This window comes from Bacillus rossius, chromosome 18 (assembly GCF_032445375.1).
Source record: "Bacillus rossius redtenbacheri isolate Brsri chromosome 18, Brsri_v3, whole genome shotgun sequence".
In the NCBI taxonomy this organism is placed as follows: domain Eukaryota; kingdom Metazoa; phylum Arthropoda; class Insecta; order Phasmatodea; family Bacillidae; genus Bacillus; species Bacillus rossius.
In genome coordinates, this window is record NC_086345.1 from 7370315 (window position 1) to 7395272 (window position 24958).

Below are 24958 nucleotides of genomic sequence, written 5' to 3' on the forward strand. Positions count from 1 at the left end.
TGCATTGCTTAGAATATGAAGTTTAATGGGAATGTACAGTACAGGTGCACAACCTTTTATCCAAGGAAACACATTTTTTTACTTCATAATTTCTGTTTTATAATTTGAGTTTATATCAGGTATGATGAGGTTTAGGTTCACAATACTATAAATCATAGGGCTACCTAGTTAAACAGTCTTTTTACATTAATACTTTAGTGCCTTGCATATTACAGGAAACATTTTATTTATGTAGAAATACTTAAAAAAAAACATTCTAAACTACACAATAGTCTGAGCTATTTTAAAAAAAAAATTGTAACCATACATAAACCAAAATTTATGAGTCATATTAAATTTAATAAATTATATGAGGTGTGTTCAAAAAGTAACAAGAATTTTCGTTGTTCGAAGAGAAGTTGTTTATTCGTCTACTACATTAATGTTATCCCCTTCAAAATAGTCCCTATTAGATATTATACACTTACGCTAGTACTTCTTCCAATCCCCAAAACACTTCTGCGACTCAATTTTTGGGGTATTGTTAGCTCTTTCAGCGATGCACTTTTAATGTCATCTATGCTTGTAAAACAACAGTCCTTTAAGGTTCTGTTTATTTTTGAGAACAGGCGAAAGTCGCACAGGGCTGTGTCTGGTGGTTGGAGGCTGAGGCGTCATTACAAGCAGTGAGGTGTGAGCAGGTACATTATCATGGTGCAAAAGCCATAAATGTTTTTGGCCGCAAGTCCTGTTTTTTTTATTGCTTCACGCAAACGGAATTGAACTTGCTGGTAGCACTCCTTATTGATTGATTGTTTGACCTTGTGTCTAGAACTCATGATGCACTGTGTCGTTAAAATTGAAAAACACAGTGTGCATAATCTTCATATTCGACTGCACTTGTAGGGCTTTTCTTGGTCTTGGCGATCCAGAATGTCTCCACTAGACGATTGAACCGTAAGTTTCGACATCATATCCTTACACCCATATTCCAGTAGTTGCATCATTCTTGACTTCATTTAGCAACTCCTTAGAAACTTACATTGGCAATTTTTGTTCCAAATTCAACAATTTTGAAACATATTTTGCCTTCACACGTTTCATACTCAAAATACCTGCAAAATTCATGGTACGAGCTAATTGATGTGTCAACATCATCAGCGAATTCTCTGATTGTGATTCGGCGATCGTGCATAATTAATTTGTTTCACTTTATGTACGTTTTCATTGATTGTTGATGTTCTGTGGCGTCCGGTGGGCTTATACCACTCGTATACCACTCGTATGCCACTCGTATACCCGTGTTTTACCCACAGCAGACTCAACAAAAGCAATATTTAACATTTATTAAACATTGCTACACTTTATTCCATTCTTCTAACAAAATTTAGTGTAAATTCTCTGATCCATTTCTTAGATAAATAAAAATAAAATGTTGATGTCCCAAAACAAATTTTACCTTTTTAACAGCTGACAACAGACTAAAGTTCCGATATGGCTAACAAAGTACACATACTTTTCAGACATGTTTACCAACACAACAATAAAAAAAATTGTGCTAATCGGACTAATAGAACCTGCAAAATTACGAAATTCCCATTACTTTGTTAATTTGTTGAGTACTAAATTTCATTTTAGTAGATGTAGAAATAAGTAACCTGTAACAATAAGAAATTTCTTAATAAGTGAATAATTTTATCAAGAAGATAGGTGTATCGGCAACATAAAATAACTAAGTTATACCAATCCTCGGATATTCTGAAAATATATACGTAATATATTTTCCATATTTAAAAATCTCAAATGTCATACAATAAATAGTGAAAACTGTTAATATCTGTACTTGAATTTTGTGTCATGATTTTGTTTGTGCTCCCTGGTTTGAGGAATACCAATACCAATAAAGACATATATTTCCTTACCCATTAGGTACTCCTAATAGTCGTATTTTATGAAATTAAAAACGGATTTGTTTTCAGGTAGTGATTCAGTTTCCATAATTAAATCAAAATTTGTCGTAACATACTAGTCGATATGTAGCATTAGCTAGATGTGGGGGACTTTCAAGACTTTCATGGTCATTGTCTGAAGTTGCTAAGCTCCTGGGTCACAGCTTCGACTCGGCTACATTCCAGAAGCCAAGCATACTGACCCTGTGGAAAGTCATTACAAAATATACTATGGAGAGTATTGAGATTATTTTTTCTTATTCCAACAAATTTTTTTTAATTTCTGTGGCCTAGAAACTTACCATGCATTATTTCACATATTTTATAAAAATATAACAAGTTCTTTTGGTTTCAACATACATAGGTTTTTTTTATAATGTATGACATTGAAATACAATTACTGACTGCATTTCCCGATTTTCTAGTTTATGTTCATTTATACAGATTATCAAATAGTGAATAAAATGTTTTGTGGAATTCAAACACCAATAAGGTTAATATTTATCATTACAGAAATACTTTTTTTACTCTTTTAAGACTTACTTCAGCACACACTACAAATATTACAGTTATTTTTTCCCAATGAAAGTTTAAACTTGTGTATTCTTTTACATTCTGTTCATAGTGTCTAGATGGTTTGAAGTAATTCTATTTCACATGATTATAACGTGTTCAGCTGTCTGTGTTCTGAAGTACAAATTATAGTAGTAGCTACATCGGCTGTTAGAAATGTGCACAAACTATTGAGTAGCATGGGTGGTTAGGAATGAGCACAAATTCGAACACATACACCCCTTTTTTGTTTACTCTACTCAGCTGCACTGGGATAGTTGAGAGGTCCCAACAGCTGTGTTTGATTGTTTGTATGTTTGTATTTTTCTAACCTCTTGTTTGTGCTGTATGTGTTGTACTTTGTAGTATTGATTAACCTGTGTGTTTGTGTGTACGTATGTGTATCTATACGCACTAAGCTTGTCTTAGTTCTTCCACCTGTTTGGTTCCATGACATATCTTAGTTTTAGGCGGGGGGAAAAAATAACGAGCAGAAAATTATGGTTGAAATATTAAGACTTTTGCTCAACAAGAAGGAAATAATTTTTAGAGTAATTGTTCATAAAATATGATAAAAAGGAATTTGGTAATGTTTGTATATATGTCTTCCACAATTTACATAAAAAGAAATTAAGATTGTAGGATTTTTTTTTTACATTGCGATACTAAAAAAAATATGTCACTGTCTGTGTTACTGAGTAAATAGGTCTACCACTTTTAACAACAGCGGTAAATATCTGAACTCTCCAAATAAAATACACTTTTAGGAATCTAGGATAACAGATTGTGCACTTGTAGCTGTATATACATGTATGTTCTGTTGGCTAACATGTTAATTTTTGTGGCCATTGTTCTTTCGTGCAAAGCTTTGGTAGTCTAGTAGTGCATGGGCATGCCTAAACATCTCCATTGGGGTTGCATTTTGCATGCTGAATTTAATTTACTGTAATTGGTTTTATGTAGTGTATCCTCATGAACTAACTTTATAAATGTGTTGAATAGTTCCCCAAGTTTTATTGCATATAAACCATAGTGGTTCACAGACGTCCTATCTTGATATATATATTTTTTTTGCCTAGCCTAACTAAAAAGTAAAGTGTATTTTGTAGCAGGAACGCAGGTTAGGATTGGACTTGAGTCCGTCTCAGGCCTAAGCCATGCAGGGAGAGGGTCGCTTGCATCGTGTGCTTTGTGCGGGGATTGGCACCATGATAGACTTAGAGTACTTACAGCTAGCTACGGTGGCCCAGGGTCATACGTAATGTCCTCTTTTTATAGCCTTCCCGCGTGTCCGGGTAGCTCTTCTAGCACACCAGGATGTCTCCTCGTTTTTCACTAGAAGTGAGAGAAAACATTTCAGTAGTCTTTTTTAATACCAATCTCTGTGAGTCAGACACTGGAATAATCCACATTCGTGCAGCCTCGATTTTTTTTTTTGTTAAAGTGAAAAGATTAGTTAGGTTGGGTCAGTGACATGGAAACTTGTTTTTATTTAAAGTACTAAAGTTCTCACAAATATGAATTTTTTAAATTAAATTATTTTATCCAGGATACCATACCCTATTTCCAGGTTTCTTAAAAATTTTTAATTGAGTAATAAATGAAACATAACACCATAAACAATTGTGTATTTTGTGTTTGCTGTTATTTAGTTGTACATGTCATATTTTATTTGTTGCTTATTTAGTAAACTTAACAAACCAGCGTAAATATTTAATTTACATGCTTTTGCCTGATGAATTGATGCCAAAGTTTAAATGGTATTACTTTTGGTCTATTGCTCCCTCAGCTAGTAGTTTTTCAGAAAATGAGACTGCTAAGTCATTTAGCTGTCCCTGGAATCTATAAGGACTGCTGTTAGGGCGTGGGTGCAACTCACTTGTGCAGTTCCACTAGACCGAGTATTTGCAGACAACTGTGTGAATATTGTCCAAGTGGTATACTCAGTGACGTAAAACTGGGTGGCAGGAAGTGGGAAATTCTAGTCTTTAAAAATGAAACTGATGCGCCAGATATTAGTTAACTTAGAGCACAATTTAATTTTTTTTGGAATTTTTATTATTTAAGGTACTTTTAAGTTTTCCTGAAATCTTAAATTTTTTTTGTCCCTGAGGTTTAATTTTCAGTTTTAATTTTTCTGCAGGCCACTTGGCTCAAGTCCTCTGCCAACACTCGGCAGTAGCTTGCACGGCTCATGCCCCATGCTGCATGTGCTGCATGTGCTGCCGGGCACGGCTTCCAGCTCAGCCACACAGCGCTAGGAGCACGTATCAGTTTCCAGTAGTGTACAGCGCTCTTGACACGCCCTGTGAACAACTTGGCACGACCCCCACGACATTGACCTTTTGTCTTCCCCCTGCCTCTTTCGTTCCAAGTTCACCAAGTGTGGCCTGCTGAGCTTCTCTCCCCCTCCCTCCCCCGCCCCTCTCCTGGGTTTATAAACGCAACTACTATAGCACACAAGTAGCAAGACATCACTCACCCTCCAACTTGAAAATTAAAGATAGTAGAAAACAATTTTATTCCTAGCCTGTTTTGATAATTAATATTTATCACAAAAAGAACACATGGTCAGTAATTTTATTTTACAAAAGTTATTTTCTATCTCTATGTGAAATTTTAACAAGTGTAAATAAAATATATACATAATTAAAAAGAACATTATGGGCTACTGCGCCCATAAAATCTGCATCTTAAAAAAAAATTTAAGAACACTTTTCTTCAAACATGGCTCTTGAAAACGAAAGACAAAATACAATAAAGTTGTAAACTGAACAGTACTTGTGTTGTGCTACTGCGTCCAGTGTAGTTTATAAACTGAGACTCTGAAGTGTGGTTTCTGAGCACTTGTGTGTTGAGTCTCTTGCACACGTCATGCACCCCGAGCCGCCTCCCGTCCCTCGTGTTCGGGACCTGCCAGGTGTCCACTGGGAATACTGGCCGGCACTCAGACTTCAGATATCATTTTTTTTTAAGATATATCAGTGTTTAATGCCTCATCCTGGCATTAGCAACGTTCTTTTGGAACTAGGCTGGCTTAGGGAATGATGGAAGCAGGGTATTCCTTAATTGTTTTTAATTAGTTACCATTTTGCAATTTTCTAAAAAAAAATAGTCTGAGACATTCGTAATTTTTATCGTGGAAAGTGATGGAAAAGTGGAGGAAAATTTATTGCAGAGTTGTGTGGACGTCTTGGTTAGGTACTCGTTCTTTGCATGCCCCCTGCCGGCCCTCGTAGCAACTGCCCCGCCGTCTGTAGAGAGCTGACTGCTCTGTGTTGTTGCACTGGCCCTCTGTGATGCCAGACAAGAGGCACTGTGACTGAGCCAGGTGAGTGTTCCTAGAGCGGGGCCAGAGCAAGATGCAGCTGTACATTTCTTGAGTTAGAATAATTCCAGTTATGTATTCTATTAAAATGCAAACCTATTACAAACATGAAGGCGTTTATGGCAGTTGTGGGTTTTCTAACACTATTCTGGACGAATGAAGTTAAGAAACTAAGGGTAATTTTACTATGTTTAATTTAATACAATTTTTTGGACAAACGCCATTGCAGTTTTTTTGGACAAACGGGTATTATGGACAACATAACGATGACAGCATCAATGAACTCAGTAGGTTTCCTGTGACAAAACAGTTGCAATGTTTCAGGAACTGGCATCTGTTCTCGTCATCAGATACAATCAGTCTGTTTGTATCTGATGATGGGAACAGATACCAGTTCCTTAAACTTGACAACAGCGTTGTTATAGGACATCTACTGAGTTCGTCAGTGCTGTCATCATTGTATTGTCCGTAATACCTGTTTAGGTTCATGGTCGGGTCCATCTGTTCGACATCAGCAGATTTAGGATTGTCCTCTATGGGTTAATGTTTTCATTTTTTATTTCTTATTTTGCATTGTTGATTTTCTTTTCATTAACAAACAGTGCAAAACTGCAATTGTATGTCTAAAAAATTGTATTAAATCAGTATTCTCCATTGCATGATTCATTCAAAGAACTTAAGTTTAATATAATAATAATAATAATAATAATAATAATAATATAATCTATAATGTGCATAGACACAAATAATGTTGCTTATTGCAAATGAAACTATAGTGAAAACCTGAAATATTTTATGAGAAAGGAAAGAAATAATTAGGCCTATGGAATTATAGTGTGTGATAGCACAATGCATGCAGATGAAATGCAAAATGTGACTGAGAAAACATAAATGGTTATCGGTAGACAAGTGTGGCAGTATTGCAAATGAAACAGTTGGAATGTTGTAAATAGTTGATCACCCAGGCCATTTTTATTGATAAGATTATAATGGTTTTATTTTTTAGGCCAATTTTAATTTTATAAACAGGAGATTTCGATGTACCTTCTATTTCACTCGTAAAGATACATTATTCAACAAATTTGATATACTTAAATTTTTCATGAAATTTATCTCGCCAATACGGCTGTCGTTTTGACTGACGCATGATGCACCGTCGCAAAGCAATAATTTGTAATAATCGTGTTTTAACTACCCGGAATAATAAAAAATGAATCGGCACGTGCCAATGCCATAGTGTGAAGGTGAGTACAATTGCAAACTTTGTACCAGATGAATGGCGTTCCTCGTGTTTGAAGCGATGGTGGAGGAGAGCCGGGCGGAGCGAGTGAGGTCGCAGTGCGTGTTGCGACAGTACCCGCGGCACGTCCTGGGCGGGAAGCACGCGGTGACGGCGGTGCGGGACCTCACCACGGGCCACGACTCGTCCCGCGCCGACGGGCGGGCCGTCCTGCCCGTGTCGCGCTCCTCCCAGATGATCACCTTCAGCTTCGACAACGGCCTGGTGGCCACGCTGCGCACCAGCGGCACCGAGCCCAAGATCAAGTACCTCACGGAGCTGCGCGCCGCGCCGGGCCAGAGGTACCGTCACCGTCACGCAGGGGTTCAACCCCCCTTCCCTTAGCACCAAATCTTTATTTAATTTTTTATTCATCACTCAAACAAATTTCATATTAAAATTAATAAAAACTTTACCATTACAATATTTAAATTTAAGAACCAAAAACTGCTAAAATAGCACTATTTTACACCTTAAAATCCAAATTTTCCCGGGGGAGGACCCCCGGACCCCCCACTTTAATACAGGGGCCATGCTTCTTAACACCCCCCATTCACAAATCCTGGCTACGCCACTGCCGTCACGTACCGTGCTGGAGAAAGCAAACAAAATTTTAAATGTTAAATGGACGTAGTTATGCAAAAAGGAACCAACCCACAATTTTGTTATATTTCATTTGAAAATATAATTAAAATAGTACGAGGTTGATCGTACCTACGTTGCCACTATTATATCAGTATTTATACACTAGACATTTAAAATTACACCCACATTATGTTATCAATACGAGAATTACAATTATTTATAATTAACTTTTAACTTCAAAATACTCAGAGTAGGTTTCATGTGGATTGGTTCCTTTTCGCATGACTACGTCCAAATGATATTAAATATTTGGCTGACAAAAATATTTAAAACTAATTTGGCGTCTTTCGATTACATGTCCGTAAAAATAAAATTTGAATATTATCAGATGATTCGCTTGATGGAAAAAACGACAGGAAAATGTATCTAGAAAATTCTCATTCCAAATTTTTTACTTTACAAAATTACGTTTAAGATACAATTAAAAATCAACATGGCATGTGAGAGTGAGTCTTAAGAGCTGAAGAATGAAGACTGATCACTATAAATTAATTGGTTTGCACCCGATAAAACTAGGACATTCTGCAGTTGCAGTACGTTGTCAGTACACCTGTTTTTGAAAAACACTTGCATTTTGTGTCCTACCTTTATGTTTTGTACTTGGGCACGTATCATGTTTAGTTTTTACACATGCACCCACAGAACACGAAGTAAAATATTTCAGTGTCCAATTTATAGCTTGGCTGCATGTTGAGAGAAACGGCTGATTTTGCTCTCACAAAAGTTATGCTATGATAAGTCTACAACAGTAATGGACTAAGCTACGAAAACAATTTTTTTATTTTTATGTTATTTTTTAAAGGTTGAACTTAAAATTTCATAGTTTTTGTTTGTAGTACACATTTGTTCTTTATGTAATTATTTTTTTAGGTGACTGAATCATTTATTGGTTCCATATTTCATGGAAATTAAAATTTTTAATAATTTTCACTCAATCTATACACTTTTAAATAAAATATATGCTGGAAATTTTGGAGTAAGGTCTAAAAGTAATATTGTTATTTCACTACCTCATACCTGCTACAAAATTTCATTTACAACATAATTTTTCATCAGAAATACCATGCATTGCTTTGTTGCAGGAAAGCATTCACTCTGTTAGCGTTTCTCAAAAATTTAAAAAAAAAATTCATTGTATTGTAAAGGTAAAAGTACGTATATAATGTTTCATAGCTCAATTGTCATGTTATTAAAACTTCCACACTTAAAGAGAAGTTATACTAAGTTTGTGTGTTGACGAGAACTAGAGATGTTAGTTATCAGGAAAAAGTATTTTTGAGAAAATATCTGGTCATTTACCAGAAAATTTTCTGTGAAATTAAAACTTTTCTGAGATATACTTTTACAGAAATGCACAAAAAAAATTTATCAAAGTTTTTACACAAACAGAACCAAATAAAACAGACATTTAGAGTCTCTCTGTACCGTACCACCTAATGGCTCACTTAACATTCGAGAATTGGTTAAGACCAGTGATACAATCTACTGACTGATTGAAAAAAAAAAACTATGTTTAACCAGTACCTACTATCCTGCACAAAATAAATTATTGTATAACATATAACAACCAGTGTTAGATTATACAAATTGATGATGGTACGGGGAAAAAAAATTCCAGAAAGCTATGTGGTTATATTTTCCCCAGAAAATGTTTCAACTGTGATCGGTAAAGAGAGGCCACTGTTTGTTTCAGGAACGTTGCTGAGCTCAAGGAAGTGCTGCACACAATGGTCGCAGCAATCGTCGAAGAGTTCCTACAGCCGGAGAAGAACAACCTCATTCCGAGAGCTGAATGAACACAGCAGGCAGAAGGAAGCCGTGTGTTGTTCATTCCGGCTAGTCTGGACTTAGAACCAACAATCTGACAGGAATCTGTGTCATTGACAGCGCAGAATCCACATTAAATGCAACCTGTCCTAACACCTGTTCTGTTGACAACATGCTACTTTGGCCGGACAGTTTCAAATGTTAAAGCCCTCTCGACTGAAAACGTTGCATTTAGAAACAATTTTAAAACATTCAGATTAGCTGGGATGCACAATTTGAAACAACAAATGTTTGATGCAAGGATCAACCAGTTGAATGTGTGTTATTAATTTCTCGTAGCGTTTTATCATGCCAGTATTGAAAGTGAATTCTCAGTCAGTAGTGTTTTTAATTTGTGTACAAATATTTGATAAATGTACAAATTTTAATTATATTTAGTGAAACTGTAAATTTTTAAACTAGACATTCAGGCTGCATAAAATGTTTATCTTAAATTGTTATTGTTGTAGTGTTACCTTATACATGTAAAATAAATGCAATTAAAATGATTTAAATACCTAATTATGAACTTTGTCTCCTGCAACATTCAAAGACTAGTATAAATTTATTCTTAATATAAGGAAAACCTGGTGTGGAATTTAAAATTTTACTCCACCGATTGCCAGTAGGTGAAATTGATTTTATGTAAACTCTTACTTAAATTACATTATTCTACACGTCATTTGAAAAACATAATGCATTAAATACTCAAACATATTTTTTAAAAATAAGTTGTTGTTTCTAACTTTCTACATACATACATACATGCATACATACATGCATACATACATACATGCATACATACATGCATACATACATACATGCACTACATACATACAATACATGCAATACATACATTCATACATACATACATACATTCATTTTGAATTTTGAAAATTGTAATTACAGCTAAAAATTTAAAGGCTAAAATAAGTTAGAGAGCAGTAAATGTCTGATCCACACAAGAAAGCCTGATCACACCAAAGATCTGTAGACCCTAATAAATGGTGTGTTCGATAAGTATGACTCTCCACCGTAATCAGACCACAAACAAGTGACCAGCCCCTAGGCAGCATGTTGCTTCTCGTGTGTCTGGATGCTGGAGCAGTACTGTACCGCCATCCTGCGGTGAAACAATATCTAGTAATACATACTGTGTAACTTTAGTTTTGCTGAGTCCGTATTTGAGGCACACCAGTAAAAAAATTGCTTTAGAAAAAAATGTAAATATTTGTTCATAAGAACTTAAGTTATAAATAATAAAAACTAATACTGCAGTAGCCACATACCAAAGGAATTAAGTTATAAATGTATTAAAATGGGTAAGAGATGGAAAACTCAGGTTACAGTGATCTGTTCTTATAAGAGTACTATATTAATACACAATATGTTGGCTGAATTATGAGTAGAGATCCAGAAATTTCTTTAGTTGAAAAGACATGCAAAACAAACCAATTTACATGTTAATTTTTATAAATATAACAAATAATTATACAAAAAGATTAATCCCTTTTATATTTTACTTACAGCAAAATATTTTCAGCATATTTTAAGAGAAGCTAATTTAATACTTATTTAATAAAAGTGAACAGATACTTATATCCATGAAATAATGAAAGGACCCAATGGTGTCTTGAAGAACCCAACCCCTCAGAATACTGGTATTATTATCATGGTTGGGTCATTTGGCTTGAAAATATGTGGCCGGGAAAAATGTGGGAAGTCTTCTTTTCACAGACGAGAGAGCCAAAACCCGAAGTTCATGCTTTTTTTCCGTATCTTTAATGTAGCTATCCTAACCAAATCAACCATCCACAATGTTTAAAGTATTTATAATGTAGCTAACCTAACCTAATTGACCATTAGTATCCTTTTATCAACACCGCCATATTTATTTACAATGAACAAAAAATACCCCGAAGATGCACAATCGGGTGTTTGGCTCTCTCGTCTGTGAAAAGAAGGCTTCCCGAAAAATGTAGGGGTGTAAGTGCTGAGGCTGGTGTGACCAGGCGTGTCAGAAGGGCGGGACTCCACCAGCAGCGCTGGAGGAATGAGTACTGATCTTGTGGCCTTGAAGGCTTTTAGAGCAAGGGCAAGTGAACACAACAAAGTTATTGTTTTTAATGCCGAATAAGCACGGGGCCTCCAAATTATGTACTTTGTTATCTTGCCTTCCTGATAAGTTCTTTAAACCATTCATGCAGTGGGGAATTTTGATATAATGCAATTTCTTGGACATATGCCGTTGCAGTTTTTCACTGTTTGACATGGAAAAAAACTCAAGAACACAAATTAAGAAATAAAAATGAAAACATAAACCCACAGATGACCTAAATCAGCAACACACTGACAACAGTGGGTTTGCTACGGCAAAACAGTTGCGACGTTTCGGGGACTGGCATCTGTTCCTGTCGTCAGGCTTGCTCGTAAAGCTGCGAGCGACCACACGCCGAGTGCAAGACCGACACCACACGGCCCGGGCTCTTCAGGAGAATCTCCCAGTCGACGACTGGCTGCCTCTCACAACTGCACTAGGGGCTAGCCCATAAGCTAATGGGGTAGCTACCCCAGTAAAGTCTGCTTGGTCACTTCGAGAACTGGAGACCCGCAGAACAAGCCCCTCAGATACAGCTGGTCGCAGTTATCGTCACGCCGTATGTGGTTCTTCACTGTGGGGCCCAGTGCTGTTGCCTGCACGGAGGGCTCTTGCACCTCGGCAGAGCCTGCGTTGGTCAACGAGCCTCGGTACCACCAGGAGGTTGCCCCTGGTGCAGGGAGGCCATGCACACATCACGTGATCCTGTTGGTTCGTGCCTCACATTAGAGCTGGCAACAGCATTTCCCCTTCTCAATGATTCACTACCAAGGTTAAATATTTGGCAGTGTGACAGGGTCTTAATTAAACTGAATGATCCATAAGTAGAGAGACGGAATTTTCACGCATTCATTTAGTCGCAAGCTAGAATGCAAATCTTCACACTCTCGCAATGTGTTCATGATTGGACCGCAGTTGTTTGGACACGCCCCTCTACGACCGTGAGCCAATGATGCCCAGCTAGGAGAGAAGTGAGCGAATCAGGTAGTGCCAAATAACAAGGATAAAAATGTTCTCGCTAAGAAATAAACCAATGGGAAAGTAAACATGGGTCGAGCACACCTAAAACTTTGAATTCTATCCTGAGACCAGAGGAATCCGCGAAATTTCCAGGTCTCTATTCATAAGGTGTTTTTTTTTAATTATTATTAGTAAAACTCTTCTTCTCCGGTGACGGCCAGCCCTGTATGTTTTCACTCGGCAGCACATCTACATGGCAAAGTGAAATTAAAGCGAGCAGATTGGGCCCCACACCTTTAATTGACCGAAGTTCGGGTGGGATTAAAAGATAAGTTTCTTAATGATGGGTAATAGTTACCAGACTGATGAATCATGATGTTCATAAGTTGAAGGTCCCTGTGGAACGGCATGTCCTTTCCATCACAAATGTCCCTCGCCTCAAATTTGAACCACAAAAATATTAAATCATAATTTTATTATGTTACTTATTAATATGTTGCACAATTGCCATTTGAAAAGCATACAGAATTAATTTTGTTGGATTTAAGGCCCTGCAAATATGTATTAATAAATTTTAAAAATACAAGTCAAGTTGAGAACACGTTCTAATGTTGTGAAGGTTACCGCATTATGCTTAATTACTCTTGTTCAATATTCTTGGTGAATGAAATGATTTGTATGTGTGTCTCTATGTCTCTCTTTCATTGGCGGGTAGTAGTATATGAATGGAGCTCCGAGATCAGGCGCCAGGCGGCGGTGTCTGTGGTGTCTTCCGCCATGTTGAATTCTGACGTCACGGCGGCCATCTTGGATGAGCGTAACGGGACACAGCGTAGCGGGACAAAACGTAACGGGGCACAGCGTAATGGGACAAGTAGATCACGGCGGCCATTTTGGATCCGCCATTTTGGATGACGTAAATGTGTGTTCTCGAACATTCCGGCCTTGTGTTTTCCGCCATTTTGGATGATGACGTCACCGTTGCAATTTCCGTTACGGCCGCCATCTTTAACTTTTTTATTTATTATCCGATTTTAATGAAATTTTGTTTAAATTATAAAAAAAAATAATAAAATTTTAATAATTCTTTTATAAAAAACAAACATTTACGACACGGAGTTCGGAGTCCTCGGTTCGAACCCGACGAGTGCAAAAAATAAAAATGGCGACCAATCCTTCCCCCTGCGGTGGCTGCTGGCATATTGACTCCCACCACTTTTTTCATAGCATATATATCATCCAGCAGTATGACGTCATGTATGCCATCTTGAAATTTGGACGCCATCTTGAAAATCTTTATTTATTATCCGATTTTAATGAAAAAAATTCCAAAATTCATCAAAAAATTAACGTATTTGAATTCTGTTTGATTATATCGATGTACGTCCTTGGTTCGATTCCCGGCGAGAGTAAACGGTCGCTCCTTCCTCCATGAAAGCTACCTAGACTGATCTACCACCACCAGTACCAAGGTATATATCATCAACTGGTATGACATCATGTCCGCCATCTTGTCTTCATCCGCTGGAGACCACCATCTTGTTTTCGTCTGCTAGAGTGTGCCGATACCATGTAGTATAATTATCTGGTTACCATACTTTTGTCCTCAACTGTTGACATTGAACATTGACCTTGAAGTTTGACCTTGACCTTGAAATTTGACCTTGACCTTGAAATTTGACCTTGACCTTGAAATTTGACCTTGACCTTGAACTTTGACTTTGTCCTTGACCATCACGGACCCGACATTTTATGTTCAGTAGATGCTACCAGGAGCTACCACCTGCTGGAGTACGCCATCTTGTGTGTGTACTCGTATTATAGAATACATTTCCATCTGGATAATTTTATTCTAACCCGCTACAGTGCAGTAATCATTTATTACCGAGGTGCCCCCGCTATCTTGTCATTTGGCCGCCATTTTGAAAATCCGTAATTATTTAGCTAGAAAAGCGGGAAAAAATCCAAAATTTATCAAAAAAATCACTTATTAATTTACATATTGATTCGATCCGCTCCAGTCCTTGGTTCGATCCCTGAATGACGCAAAACATTTAATTTTATATAAAAAATAATAATTTCAATAAACCATGTTCAACATTCTTAAAGAGACTCTAAATCCTCTACTACCATCATCCTATCAGACATAAAGACCACCATATTGGAAATTCGTAATTTCAATGCTAGAGATTCGGGAAAAAGTTCAAAATTCATTAAATAAATTTGTAATCTATATACTGATTGATTAGATCGACTAAGGTCCTTGGTTCGATCCCTGGACGATACAAAACAACTGTAATATTAAAAAAATACCAGAAAAGTGTAAGGATCGAGAAATAAAACACCTCAAAGTATTTTACAAACATAATATTTATTACACAATTTCTATCCAACTACAGAATCACTTGCGAAAGCCAGCGATCTTATAAACATTTAGCCCTGCATAGGCGTGCAACGACTACTTCTTAGCTCCAATTGGCTCCAAATGCTCCAAACGGTCTCCAAATGGCTCCAACAGCTCCAACAACCTCCAAATGCTTAACACAGCTCCAAATGGCTCCAAATGCTCCAAACGGCCTCCAAATGTTTACACAGCTCCAAATGCTTCAAAAGGCTCCTAATGCTCCAACAGCCTCCAAATGCTTAACACAGCTCCAAATGGCTCCAAATGCTCCAAACTGTCTCCAAATGCTCCAACAGCCTCCAAATGCTTAACACAGCTCCAAATGGCTCCAAATGGCTCCAAAAGCCTCCAAATGCTTAACACAGCTCCAAATGGCTCCAAATGCTCCAAAACGCCTCCAAATGCTTGACAGCTCCAAATGTCTCAAGCAGCTCCAAATGCTCCAACAGCTCCAAAAAAAAAGGCTCCAAATGCTCCAACAGCCTCCAAATGCTTGACAGCTCCAAATGCTTCAAAAGGCTCCAAATGCTCCAAATGCTTGACAGCTCTAAATGGCTCCAAAAGCCTCCAAATGCTTAACACAGCTCCAAATGCTTCAAAAGGCTCCAATTGCTCCAAGAGCTCCATCTTCAATTGGTTCCAACTGATTCCAATTACTTTTCTTATCGAACTTGGCATGATTACTAACATGTCTTTATTAGTATACATTTTGACTGGCAGTGGTAACGTATTTTGCACCTTTAAGTTATAAGTTTTATTTAGAAATCAGATTTCGATAAATGGTAGATACCATTTGGAAAGAAAATATATTAATTTATCTTCAAGTTTATGCACATACATTTAATTTAAGCCATTATTGTATGTAGCCAGCTCCCCTCAGTTCTTTGAGTATGAAGGATATTTCTTTAATGTTCGAATAGTTTCCTGCACAAAGCGATCCATGTAGTAGTCGTAGCCTGTCAACCAATATGTTAGGATCTTCCCATGAGGTATAATCAATCTCTTCTGCTGCGTTCATAATCCTTGCATGTTTATAATAAATATTATCTCTGGTGTCTATCGTTTTAACACCAACCACAAGGTCACTTTCGTCATCGTGCCAGTGATTATCACAAGCTTGATCAGGATAATTTATTTTATTACGACGTTTCCATCGTTTTGGTCTCAAACCACCATCACAGTCTTCGCTCTTGCATGCTTTTGGTGCTTCAGCACAGTACTCAATAATGTCAGCCTTAGATGTGTCAGCACAGTCTTCGTTCATGCCAGCTTCTGATGTGTCACCACAGTCTTCAATCATGTCAGCACCACAAACTTGATCAGGATAATTTATTTTATTACGTCGTTTCCATCGTTTTGGTCTCAGACTGCCATCACAGTCTTCGATCTTGCCTGCTTTAGGTGCTTCAGTACAGTACTCAATCATGTCAGCCTCAGATGTGTCACCACAATCTTCAATCATGCCAGCCTCAGATGATTCATCAAAGTCTTCGACCTTGTAAGCTTCAGGTGGTTCTCCATCTTTCACATTTTCATGGAGACGACTAGATATTGGAGTAAATATATTTTCATTTCTATTGTGGTTACAACGTCCTTCGTTTGTTTTAAATTTTAAATTATTATCTTGATCTAGATCAGTAATTTTAGCATTAGCTTTTTCGCCTTCGTTCCTCTTTCGCGATGTTGTAGCCCAGTCTTCGTTATCTTTATTCATCTTAAATGTACAGGTCTTGTAATGGCTATCCAAGTAATATCTTCTACCAAAGGATTTCTGACACTGACTGCAATGAAATAGTTTTTGACAAGGACCCAAATTACACTTGCTTCTCTCATGTCGTTTAGCATTCTTTCTCAAGGTAAACACCTTGCTACAGTATCTACAGTGATGACGTTTCGATACAGCAACTTATCCCGAATCAGGATTCATATTAGTTACTGAGACTAATACCATACGCAAACTAAGAGTTTTAAATTAGATATATTACTTAAATAGAATTTTTTAATTATTTCATCAGCGAGAATTAATTTATCTCGTTCAAAGGTAGGTACTTGTTGCAAGTAGTTCTGCTTTTCAACAACAAGTTTTCTTCTGGCTTGTACTAGAACTCTATCTTTGCTCAACAATGAGAAGTTCACAAGCTAGCAGAATGTTTGAATTTTTTCGTTTTTATTTTTTTTAATTTTTTATTAATTTTTTTTTGTATTTTTATGATATCAAAGAAAACTTGTGGCGGTTTTCTCCGTGTGCTCCTGATTATTCTTGCCAATCTTATGATGGTTTTCTCCGTGTGCTCCTGATTATTCTTATCAATATTTTGATGGTTAATCCGTGTGCTTGCGATCATGCGGAATCTATTTATGTATTTTTTGTAATTTTTTTTTGTTTTAAATTTTTATTATTTTTTTAATTTTTTTTAATTTTATGATATCAAAGAAAACGTGTGGCGGATTTCTCCGAGTGCTTCTGATTAATCTGGTCAATATTATGGTGGTTTTCTCCGTGAGCTTCTGATTATTCTTGTCAATATTTTGATGGTTTTTCTCGTGTTCTTGCTATCATTCCTGTGGTTTCTTCAAGTGTTTCTGACTATTCTGATAAACCGTTCTCTGCATGGATTTTTTTGTCTAATGCGTCATGACATTTTATTTGAAGTTACACTTAATTCGATAATTTCTGCTACTAAATCAAAACTTGCAATATTTTTATCAGGTGGAATTTAAAAAAATAACATTACTCAGTCAAATTAATAATATGCTTTGAGAAATCTGTGAAACACTGACTGGAAGAACAAACATCCTTTTCCTTGGAGTCTAGCGAAATCATCTATCTATTGCGATCGTTAGTGAGCATCCTGCATCCCGCATAAAAGAACTAAATATGATTTACCTGCAAGTAACATGTGGCGACATCTGTTGTTGAAAAGCAGAACTACTTGCAACAAGTACCTTTGAATGAGATAAATTAATTCTCGCTGATGAAATAATTAAAAAATTCTATTTAAGTAATATATCTAATTTAAAACTCTTAGGTTGCGTCTGGTATTAGTCTCAGTAACTAATATGAATCCTGATTCGGGATTAGTTGCTGTATCGAAACGTCATCACTGTAGTTACTGTAGCAAGGTGTTTACCTTGAGAAAGAATGCTAAACGACATGAGAGAAGCGAGTGTAATTTGGGTCCTTGCCAAAAACTATTTCATTGCAGTCAGTGTCAGAAATCCTTTGGTAGAAGATATTACTTGGATAGCCATTACAAGACCTGTACATTGTAACGCCCCTCGTGCCTCAATATTGAATTATTTTGAATTAATTAAAAAGAGCCTTGGAAACTTGCTAGGTAAGAAATATAAGAAAAATAAGTTTATTGACCAGAGGTGGCACGAGGTGGAGAACAAGACAATTTGGAACTCCCTGACACAAGCAACTGGGGAGCTGGTGGATCGTTTACGGGAAGAAGGTATATCATAAATAAATTAACACTACACAAGTAGCTTGGTCTATAGGTTCCTAGTTTATTATTATGGAATTTTGTGTTCGTATTATTCAAACCTGACAATAAAAATCTTAGTAATTAACAAAGTTAAAGGGGGCGCCCCAGAATAATTTAAAACAATACACATTACACCTTAACAAAATATTATTACATAATCAAAAATTTAAAAATCGCACCAAATTTGATTTGTCCAATTATTACATCGATGATTAGTTTTTATTGACTCTACATATTCTTGAGGAAAGCACTGTTCGCTGGTAGGCTATTCATTCGATTAATGTAGTTCGTAGCTAGAAGGTGGGGGGGGGGGGGATGTTGATTTCACATTACCACCCGGGTCTTCAAAAAATAACGTCGGGTCGCAGAAACCTCTCTTCTAACGTGACCCGCAGTGGAGGTGCAGGACCACGAGCTGGGAGCAATTTGTCTCTCCAGCACTTCGACCCTGTCTGAAACCCAAATCAAATTCAAAACGAATTAGACTTGCTTCCAGACAGTCCTACACCGTCGGCGCAAAAGGCCAACAAACGGGAATGGGGGGGGAAAAGGCCGGATTACTCACCAACCAGGGTGTAGAGTTCGGAGCTCACTAGGTGTCCCGCGCCGACATCAGGATGCCGCGGACCGAGAAGTCAGGATGCGCGGACGAAACCGGAATTTTTAGAATTAAATAAGAATAAATAAAAAATTTAACAACGCATGACTTTTCTAAAAACTACCTCTGCCTGGCTACTGTACAAACGGGATCACATCCCTTAAGCAAGCTGACTACATTCTCGTGCACACGAAAATCACCGTTCCCGCAAAAAGCCTCTTAGCGCAGAGGACGTAGAGGAGACGTGGTCAGTAGCCGAGGTCAGAGGACTGAGTGCCCCGCAATCGGCCAAAACACCTAATTAAATCGGGCGGTAAGGCCCCGGGTCAAAGGAGGGGGTAGGTTCGGTTCTACGCCGAAAATTTCCGAAGGAGTCCGAGGCGGGCGTGACACCAACACGACATGCGCGCTCTCTACCGGACCGAAACGAAAGCAACGAACAATCGACTTCTCCGGGCCGCGAGAGGAAAGCATAGTGCCTTATGGCACCGCGACGCTGCTTTCTAGCGGCGTAAGGGGGAACTACTTGAGGTGGTGAGCAGACTTGCCACCAGGTGTCATGAGGGTAAGCTCTGCACGCTGGCGACCAGGCCCGCGGTTACTTTTTCCTCCGCTAGATGTCAGGGATGTGTCTGTCGGACCCGGGAGAAGGTTTTTGCATCAGGTCATCGTCCCGTCCGGTCACTGCTCTTAGCTTAATTTCTCAGAACTAAAGTGAGGAGGAGAGAGAGGAAGGGGGGGCAGAAATAGCCACTAAGGTGGGAACGCAGCTCCACTGGAGACTGCTTCGTGACGAGACATGCTTTTCTCAGCAGGCCTCTACAAGGTAGCAGCTTGCAGCCCAGGAGCTGCTCAAAGCAGTTTTGGTCATGCCGGGAATTAAAATTACAAACTCGGGACGTGACTGCAGGCGAGAGAAATTTCAACCGGGCTGACCATGTCCACATTAGCCAGCAAAATATCAGATAGGCCCCCCTGGGAAGGGGCTTCGGTCTACTGGCACAAAGTTTAAATCCGTAGCGTACAGCGGCCTAACAAGAAGTAAATCACTCCCATTAACAACCAGATAAATTTAAAAAATAAGAAACCCCAAAAATTTTAAAATTATAGAAAAAATTAAAAAAAAGGTGACGAAATGCCTAATTTCCGGCACATACTCCCCCGCTTGAATGCGGAGCATATAGGAAAATAAAAAAATTACACTTACACTGCTCAGTAAAACCAGTACCAGGTTCGCCTGTATCCTACTACTTATAAAAAAAATGTGTTGATCAATTTGATGGTTTATTATAATTAATTAAATTACCCTTAACGGTGAATTATGTAATTAGGAAAGTTGATCTCAGATGTTGGGAATGATGTCACGTGACAAAACTCTAAACATGGGCGCTGTGAGGCGGGCCGAAAACACTGGGCCGGAACCGGAACTTGGTCCGTCGGGTGCCAGTTATGAAAGGTGGGGATTTGTGTACCCCTGAAAATAGTCTTTCCATAAGAAGCCGAAGGCATTGGGACTCAGCCCTGCACAGTCAGGCGATGGAGAAGACAGTCAAATTTGCTGCTTGCCCGAAGGCGAAACAGAGCCTCAGTCCTAGAGTGACACAGGGCCTAAGGGTGGTATTCCCTTGGCGGAATTTTAAATGATTGGGGATGAAAACCCGAACAGATCAACCATCCGTAGGAAGGAGTGAATTTAAAAATATTTTCGATAAATTAAGAAATTTCATCGCATACCACTCTGATATTTATTATTATTAACTAATATTTATTATTTAAAGTATTCTGGAAACAAAACGATAAATTAACGATTCTTCGCACTCAAATTTAAATTATTTAAAGAAATGTAAAATGCAATAAACCAACAATTATAAATCAAAAAGGGATAAATTATAATGGAGCGGTTAGATCTTCCATGACTGCTGATAGGCTTCGCACTGCCTGAGAGGGGGTTTGAACATAGGCCGTCCAAAGATGAGTGGTGGGAATGTAACCCAAAGCACACTCGAAAATGGTCATGAGATTTTTCACTCAGAGGACCTTGGTCATGGCTCGTTGGCTCAGAGGACCCTAACTTTTGCGCCGCTCGTTGGCTAGCTTGACCTAGCTCCTATTTTAGAAAAACACATAAATGAAACCAGTTTGCCGTCTTGAAGTCACGTAGCTCTTACTTAAATAAACAATCTCATCGATAACGATGTAAAAGAAATACAACTTTGGGGTAGAATGCAAAAGAAAAAAGAAAAATGGCTAGATGTGACAGCTTCAGTGCTCAGACTCTATGTACGTCACTGTACATCACATTTACGTGCAAGGGAAAATAAAGAAATAAACATGTACAAGTATTAACGCAAAATCAGTACAAAAAACACTACAAACATTGTTCTTGCTTACTTTACGAATTATGGTTATTAAAAAAAGGAACGTAATCAGAAATTAAATATATGAAATCGTGGAACAAGATTCATGAAGATTCAAAAAATAATCAGAGAGGTATTCCTGAGTAAAAAAACATTAAAACTATTTACGTCAAGTAGCTTGTTAGAGACTGAACTTACATATGTAAAAATTAAAAATTAAGATATCTTAAATTACCTAGCTTGTGCTAGCCTAGAAACGGGATGCTCAAACATACTCAAATTAATTAAGTGGACCTCTCGTTGGGGGTTAAAAGTATTTCACCACTCTCGGTGATTACTGTAAATATTAAAATGATACTAGTCACCTCGTAGCTGCTTAATTTCTGGGGAATACGTATTTTAATATGATTGATTTTATTATTATTAATGAGCTAAAAGAAAAGATAAAGAGTATATAAGTCCAAGACAAGATTAATAATTAAATAGAGTCCATTTAAACTTGGTTTGAATTATTTAAAATAAATCCTTAAAATCATTTAATAAATAAAATATTAAATTTAAAGCTTAACCTTAAAGTACCTGTAAGCTTACAACTATTTATGTCTTTGCTATATTATGAAATGAAATTCATCCCGTTGATCTCAGATATTGGATATCGTGTAGGAACACAAAATGGGCGCTATGAGGGAGGCCGAAAAGCACTGAGGCCGAAACAAGGGAAATGCGTCCTTGAGCACTCAGTGACTAATGGGGACTGTAACCCCTGTAAATGGGTATGGTAACCCGTAACTTACAAGCTAAATTTGGGAATATAACCCCTGTACATAATTGTTTCGCTGTCCATAAGAAGTCGAAGGCATTGAGTCATAGCTCTGCACAATCTGACGATGGATCAGACGAAATATATGAATTTACCCATACAGCACACAATGTTTCAGTAACATGTCTGTGATATTGCAGTAACATTACTATGTTTCGAATAGATTACATTTCATCTGTCATGTTTCTGGAATATTTCATAAACATTTCATTGGAAACATAGTACTCATGTCTATAAATGAAGTTTCAGATACATTTCAGCAAGATTCGTTTGGCAATATTACATTGTGGTTGATTCTGAAATGTATCTGAGACATTATATTGAAACTTCCCATCATGCTTGTTGGCACTGAAGTTTAGAAATCTTTGTCTTTGTGTATTATTTCTTGTTTTGGCGCAGTATTTTGGTACTTGGATTTTTATATGTGGTGAATAAATTGTAAGTTTTAACATTATTTATTTCATGTTAGTTTACTTTTTTTTTGTTTTTACTTTCGCACTTAAGCAAGTACCGGTATAGAAACATTCTTTTATGCGTCTTCGAAATGTGTAAAGCTGTAGGTTAAGGAATGTCTTTTTTTGTCGGTATGCTTAACATTCCCGTGCCATATTTATATGTGCGCTGTTTTCAGTCTGATTTTTTAATTTATGTGATGCATTAACAGGATATTCGCGATTTAATAAAATTGCGAAAGCATCTAACAAGTTTTCTACTTACTGTAGCTATATATGGTCGTTGACTGTAGAACACGAATGCTAATGTATGGGTTATTTATTATCTTTAGTTAAAAATCACACAAATATAGGCTTATAGGTTCCTAAATATTTTGGTTTTAATAGCATTTGATTAAACCAATTTATTTTATTCAGTTATCACCTTCGGGCTTTTATAATATACTTAAGTAAATATATTTCATAACCTATAATATGTAGTTAAGGGTAATTAATGTTTATTTACTGTGCACAACACATAAATTAATTATGTTGTGTTTATTTTAATATAAATATTGAAGTGTTTCATTTTAAATAATTTACAATTCTGCTGGTTAAGTAATTATTTTTATTATTTTCTGCACTATGTAGTAGTACTTATTGTATGTTGTAGGCGTACGTATTACTATTAATGGAAATTTAATAAAGCCTTCTATTATATCTGGCTTGTCATAAATGTAATTTATTGTAAGTGAATGCACTAGGCCTACACATATAATTAGACAGCGGTTTCATTAATTGCCATTTCGTTTTAACAAAGTTATTTCTGCAATCTGGCCTTCATGTTATTGGTGGGCTGGGATTACAGCGCAAAATAATTGAAATAAATTTTATCCTTTCCCGCAGAGAAGGTACAAGTCTTCGAGTTGTGTTGTACTAAGCATAAGCATCATTGGTATTTCTATTTAAATTAGTTTTTCTTATGCTAAATTATAGTACTTAGTAACAAATTATGTTTGATTTGGAGAGTTTGACAAAACCTAATTCCATCCATTATATGACAATAAAGGAAACACATTAAATGATGATTTATTAGATTACATGTGTATAGTTATGTAGTGGTAGCAATTTAAATAATGAAAATAAACATTAAATGTGCACTACAAAGGATAATATTGAGAATCTGCTCAAAAAATTACTAGAAATTTTAGAGTATTATTGCACAAAAACATGGGCTGAATTGTAATGATGTAACATCACAGGCACTGTTCACACAGACACTTATTAGGAAATCATTAGGATTTAAATTTAAGTTTTCTTTTAAAACTTTGCTTAAAATGTGTTATTATACAATGTCATGGGCCTCTTTGCATTAACCAGACACCATTAAATTGATTATTAGGAATGTAAATAGCATGTTAAGAAATTCCCAGTGAAGAAGTATTCCTGCTTAATAAGTTTGAAAAAAAAAAAATGCATAGGTTGCAATACCAATTTGTCAATTTTAAGATGCTTTCAGTTTTGAAATTTATCATTGGCATCAGAAACTTTTTTTTTCTGTTTGCATGGTAATTTAAAAATAAATAATGTAACAACTTAGTGTCTACATGTTTAAAAATCTCACATACATGTCATAATTGACCTGAAACAAGTTAAAAATAATTGTTTTTTCTTCTTTTTTTTTTTCCAGCAAAAATCTCCAAGAACATCTGCATAGAGAGTCAGTTAAAAGTTTCATGTATTGTATATATATATTATATATATATATATATATATATATAGTTTTTTTTTTATTAAAGTCTACTTCTCAGACTACGTTGTTATTTGTTATTGAAAATACCCCTTTGCATCTTTGCCTCTATTGTTAAGTATTCAAATGGAAAGAACCTGGTTTGACCTGGTGTGGCTTTCTGATTATGGTTATACATGGTTCTTAACTTACTTCAGGTGCATTCTTGGCTGGTTTCATAACATAGATCATAGAAGTTACAATCCAAAACCCCATTGTCTGTTTGAATAAGTTTCTCTATCTCTAATGACTTCATTGTTGACGAGTTAGGCCAAACTAGCTACCTTCTATTTTGTACAAAGTATAACTCGCCATTCATATTATTTTAAAATTTTGTACTGCATATTATAAAATTATTTATATTATTTGTTTACAATAAATTTGTGATCTCATTTGAATATAGTTTGTGTGGAAGTACTGTTGTGTTAATATTATTTTGTGTATTTACTTTGAAAATTTGGATTTTAGAGAC

At 36.6% G+C, this 24958-nt stretch overlaps 1 protein-coding gene across 2 annotated transcripts in view; it reads left to right on the top strand.

Moving 5' to 3' along the window:
* LOC134541468 (phosphopentomutase) overlaps nucleotides 1-10060 on the top strand; it is a 67978-nt gene extending 57918 nt beyond the window's left edge. The window contains exons 9-10 of one of the 2 annotated variants that reach the window (XM_063384949.1): nucleotides 7163-7389; nucleotides 9426-10060. In XM_063384949.1, the coding sequence (XP_063241019.1) occupies nucleotides 7163-7389; nucleotides 9426-9528 (330 nt within the window). In that variant the 3' untranslated portion in view covers nucleotides 9529-10060. Of the gene's footprint in view, nucleotides 1-7162; nucleotides 7390-9425 lie in introns of those variants that run through there. The other variant, XM_063384951.1, reaches the window with a different exon arrangement.
* The last annotated feature ends 14898 nt before the right edge of the window (nucleotides 10061-24958 follow it).